Source organism: Cynara cardunculus (genome assembly GCF_001531365.2).
Source record: "Cynara cardunculus var. scolymus isolate 2C chromosome LG 5, CcrdV1, whole genome shotgun sequence".
NCBI lineage: Eukaryota > Viridiplantae > Streptophyta > Magnoliopsida > Asterales > Asteraceae > Cynara > Cynara cardunculus.
Genome location: NC_037532.1, coordinates 2,371,215 through 2,376,696, shown reverse-complemented (window position 1 = coordinate 2,376,696; position 5,482 = coordinate 2,371,215). Strand labels below are relative to the sequence as shown.

General features: G+C 37.5%; 1 protein-coding gene across 1 annotated transcript in view; it reads left to right on the top strand.

Moving 5' to 3' along the window:
* The first annotated feature begins 922 nt into the window (after positions 1–922).
* The window catches only part of LOC112512205, an 18,850-nt gene continuing 14,290 nt past the window's right edge, over positions 923–5,482 (top strand). Inside the window, exons 1-5 of the mRNA XM_025118069.1 lie at positions 923–953; positions 1,070–1,293; positions 2,868–3,074; positions 3,433–3,516; positions 3,804–3,863. Of these exons, the coding sequence (XP_024973837.1) occupies positions 923–953; positions 1,070–1,293; positions 2,868–3,074; positions 3,433–3,516; positions 3,804–3,863 (606 nt within the window). The remainder of the gene's footprint in view (positions 954–1,069; positions 1,294–2,867; positions 3,075–3,432; positions 3,517–3,803; positions 3,864–5,482) is intronic.

The window sequence follows — 5,482 nt, the reverse complement described above, 5'->3', positions numbered from 1 at the left end:
AAAACAAAAGGCAAAAGAAACTACAAACCATAGGGACCAGAATTTTAATATCAAAACCATAAGTACTAAAATATCAATTTATAACAAACCACGGGTACTAAAAACATAATTTACTTTATTTTATATTTCATCGTTCCCGAAAAGTACAGTTCTTGGTGCAAAATGACGGAAAAAAGGACCTTTTAACCATATATAATTATATGTATATATTTATTTATGGCAACCATCAGTTTCATCAGGCGCATTTCCTGCTCATCGTCATTTCCATTTGCATGCGAATTTTCGTYAATCCAAATTCTGCAAATAACGAAAAAACCCTAGTAATTTCAAGAAGAAAAACTCCACAAACACAGTTCATGTTCATCCTTACGGGTAAGTTTTGATCATATGCTTTTACATTTTCTATTTCTTTTGAAAAATTGCCGTTTCATTGGAATTCATTCGCGCAATTCATATCTCATGGTTTTTTTTGTTCCTTTTTGGTTTTGGGGGAACGAAGATATTGATTTGATTGAAATGTATATTGTATTAGGTGTTTTTTTTTGACATTTTGTTGATTGATTTTTGAGTTCAGGATTGTGATTTGTGGAAGAAGCTCAAGGTGTTGTTACCGATGACATATTGGAATCTGAGGTAGTATGTATATGATGATTCAAGTTATTGGATGGGTTTAACTTGTGGTGTTTACGTAAATCAAGGATCCAAACGATTATTCAAGGACATTTTGGTTTTTATCTGAATCATTGTTCGAGAGCATTGCGTTTGGTTTTTTATAATTTGGTGGTTAGTGTCTGAGATTTCCACGGATATGGGAAAATTGATTGCTATTAGTTCTATTAATTTGGCGATTAACATCTGAGATTATATATTGGTATCGTAGAGTGTTCGGAATCTATTGATTTCGTCATTATYCGAAGTATTAATGGCTTGGTATGAGCAGCAGATGTTTCTAGGTTAGTGGAATGGAAGGAGAGGAGATGATAATTTGCGAAAGAGTCGTCAACATCAGAATCATGTTTGTGAGGTAGAAATAGAGTAATTGGTGAAACATTACATAGTGTATCTTCAGGTACTCCAAGGATGACAACGGTAGGCTCCTCCGGTCATAGACGCTGTAAAAGCGAGATCGTAACCTCGTTAAATACTCAAAATCAAAACAATGGTTTTCAAAGACTGAAGACTCAGATGCAAAAGGCTTTGAACTGGGGTGGCAACCAGGAACAAGCATTTTTCAATCCAGAGATTTTAGCTAATCAGAAACGCCAGTGGTATCAGTTTCACACAAAGTCGTCGGTAATATGTAACTTCATTTATCATATTTATCAGTAATTACTTGCTTTAATKGTTGCTTTACATAATGTTTGTCCCTTGACCTTATGTTAGTATTCTGCAAATGTGTTTGTTGATGGAATCTCTTACTGGGCAAACTTCATTGCACAATATGTGTTCTCTTCTTTTTGGGTGCATACTTTTAGCTAGAKAAATCTATAGTCTTACCGATCCTCATAAAGGACACTTGGTAGGTATTAAATACCACATGACCCACCTGAAATAATCTAAACACCAGATGCTTCTGCTTATGACCTTTATGAATTGGTCAGAGGATGTGACATTACTCTTTTAGCTAACATRTAGCTGCTAATTTATTCAGCATAAGATGTTGATAGTTTTGTCTTCTCTTGAACTTGTATGTTTTTTCGCAAGCGGCATTAATATCTTTGAAGTATTTCATGGCTTTAATACTACTATAAAAGGCTTGCAAACTATAACATGCCCTTCTTCTGCAACTCAGTTATTCTTTGATTTTAGTTGTACAAATGAAGGATAAGTTCTCGCTTCACAGTGGAAAGTATCTAGAAGCTTATATCTACCCATAGTGCCACCCACTCCATGGTCTTCCTTTGATACAGAAAGGTTAGCCAATTTTGAGGTAATATCARTATTTATTAGAGATGGTCTGTTTTGGTGATTGACGGGAGTATGCCAGCTTAAGTTACCACGTTCAATCTTCTTATCAGGTTTCAGGACGGAATCAACATGTCAAAGCTTTTTGTCTTCGACTCCTTTTCCCTTTATCGTTTACAGATTGCAAAAACGCCTTTAAGGCCTAAACACCTAGTAGCATCTAATATCCCAAACCAACAATGTACCACTTTGATCCATAACTAGGTTTCGAATTGTTAAGTGATTATCGGTTTGAGTGGATTATCAAAATTGGTTGTACATTCCCTCATTTTCATATAGAATAACCTGTAAGAAACGGAACTTTGTAAGAAAGGAACTTTGTCATATGGATGTTCCCATTTCCATTGGTACATATGTTGTCGTAGAAGACTATCATGGTAATGGTTATTCACTCTTGATTACTCTATTATACAGTTTTAGAAACTGATGTGTAGTCTATTAGATTGAAAGTTGTGATCCTCTTATCTCATCTTCTTTTTGGGTGAATAAATATTTAACTTGAATTGATGTTCTATTGTCAGCTTTTTAGACTATTAATGAAGGTTATATTGTAGAAAGTTTTCCTTCTGGTTGGCTCATTTCCTGGTGTATCTGTCAAGTGCATCTATTGTGGTCCGAGTTCCCTTTTGGTGCTTTTCATAATYTTAGTAGAGTAAACTACAAAATCATCCTTGAACTATTCTTCCAATCTGCAGGTGTTAACAACTATTTTGGCATTTTTTATCCTTCATGTTAAAGAAAGGCATTATGTGTGGCTTATTAGTCTCTGTAACTCAAGTGCAGATCATGTCTTCTTTTACTACACTTCAATGGACAAGTTTGTGTTTTCTTTTTCTTCTTCTTCCTCCCCAATATTTTACCCCTGATGCGTCATACAGCTTATGTGAAGATGGTGTGTGTAGGATATTACAAAGTATGAGGATCCATCCTCGCTTTTTGAACATTTCCTTGTTGCGGGTATCCATCCGAATGCTAACCTCGAGCCTGTGGAGGATGCATTTGCTAGAAGAAAGAATATGGATACCAAAGTGGATCCAACAGAACTGATGGATCCCCAAGCTGTGCAGTTTCAGTCACCTCCAACTCCAAATGTGATGATGGAACCCCAGGTCTACTGCCTAAATGATCTTTCACTGTCAAACTTTATCCATTTTTAATGTCCTACCATTGTAAGTACAGGATAATAATGTGTGTGTTCAGTTGCATCTTCCCCATTTTTATTTTGCATGTGTTATCAATTAAGAGTAATTTATGAACTATGGGATATTCTGTTTTATGATGTTTTTCATATAAGATGCTTCTCATGAAAGTAAGTTTGCAATTTTGGAATGAAGATTATTTTCTGCAATTTTCTTCATAAGCAAGTTTGCCTATAACTTAAAACGCTATATTTTTGGTTTCCGTTATTTATCAAGTGCTGATATTTTTTTACATTTTGTTTTATTTTTATCTTCTTATTACTTCCAGATACTTTTCAAGTACCCTCCAGGGAAGAAGTTATCTATGCGCTTAGAAGATTTAGCATCCTTTTGCTTTCCTGCTGGTGTGAAGGTGATGTATTACTAAAACTCCATGTCTTCATGATGGAAGTCAATGCTACCATTTCCATAAGCCATCTATCCCAACCCAGACATTGGTTTGATATCCCTTTATATCTCTCCCCTCCCTGTCTTCTTTTTYGATAATTTTATGCTAAAAGTTCATATGTATTTCATAAGAACAATGTTTTCTTCAATCAAAGGCTACGCTTATTTTGGCCCCCATTAGAGATAATGGTTTATTTACAGTCCGAATCATGCATATAACTATTTCTTTCTTTAACTGCGTGCTTCCTTCAGGCACATGTGCTAGAGAGGACACCATCATTAAGTGAGCTAAATCAACTTGTGTACGGACAGGTATGAGTGCATYGAAAATCATTTCCATTTTCTAATATGGACTTCTTTGTCTTTCATCGACCAAGTGCGTAGTGAAACTGCTTCTGCCCATTTGTTGAACAGCTCTGTTGCTATTAAGATGAAACATTTTCCCCTTGAGGCTGTTACCTGGGAGTAAAAAGCAGGGCCATGCTGAGCTAAATATAAATTTATGAATGGTTGAAAAGAAGTGGACCCAAGTTCCTATCTTTCTCAAGATTTGTGAATCCGTCTGATATATATCTGGGTGTTTGCTCTATGTTGTATGTGCAAAATAACACAAGTATACCCATCACAATCGTAGTAAAGTGTACAAAGTACAAGATCGTTCCACAAAGACTACATCAAGATGATAAGCCACCGATGTCAAAGGTTTATTCTAGAAAGCGATGATTTTTGGTAATTCTGGTAATTTTGGTAGTTTTGTTAATTTTGGTAAATTAGAAACAATAAATAGCGAGTAGAGAGGAGGGGAATGGGGAGGCGATTCTTGTGATCTTTTTTGTTTAGGAGAGATCTGGCTCTTGCATCCAGAATTATCTTCTTTCGTTCTTGTAATCGTTTTCAATTCAGTAATTCGAATACAAAACAGCCCATTGGTTCTATCAAATTGGTATYAGARCCTTCTATTCTGATTGACCATGGCACCGAAGACTCAAGGAGAACACATAGAGGTGCTGGAAGAATCCGTTCTAGCGATGAGAGCCGACGTGAAAGCGCTTTGCGATAGCAAGGCAGGCAACACCAAACGAATTGACTATCTAGACAAGGGAATTCAAGCAATTATGGGAAAACTGGATTCGCTATTCCAAGCGAAATCCGACAATTCCTCGTAATCCGGAGGGTCGTTTCAAGGTTCTAGTTCAGGAGGACTGGAGGAGGTCCATAATCGCAACCCAAAGGGGGTGTGAATTCCTCGTTTTTCGTCCACTCAGATACGAGAGGAACCGGCAAACCTGCAACTCCGAGATTCTCTCCAGAGGATTGGAGATTGCGACGTGTTGAATYACCCATGTTTATTGGGATGATCTAGATGGATGGATTTTTAGGACGGAATGTTATTTTGCCCTTCAGCGTTTAAGGAGAAAGAGAAGGTTGCCACTGCAGGGATTTGTATGGAAGGCGAGGCTCTAGCATGGTTTCATTGGGCCGATAGCAGACATTCGATTATGATTTGGGAGGATTTGAAATTGCAACCCATCAATAGATTCAGACTCACCGATGGTGGATCTGCCCTTRAACARCTTCTAGCTCTCCAACAAACAGGTACACTTCGTGAATTTCGCCATTCTTTTGAGACTCTTGCTTCCTCCTTATGGGACCTTCCCGAGAAAGTRTTGGAATGCAATTTCATGAATGGGCTCAAACCCTTCATTCAGGCCGAMKGCAGGCWACTGAGACCCAAGGGGATGGCCCAAATTGTGGAAGTAGTCCAATTGGAATATTGATATTCTCCCTATCAGGAGGTAATCGAAGTCACGGTAGGCCCTTTAAACCCRACCCTAATTTTTCGACTTCCGTAGTTCGCACTACTCCGACAACGATCAATAGTGCCATGGCTACGGGTGTTCCGGCGGCAGTGGGTAAAGGAATGGGAGCCT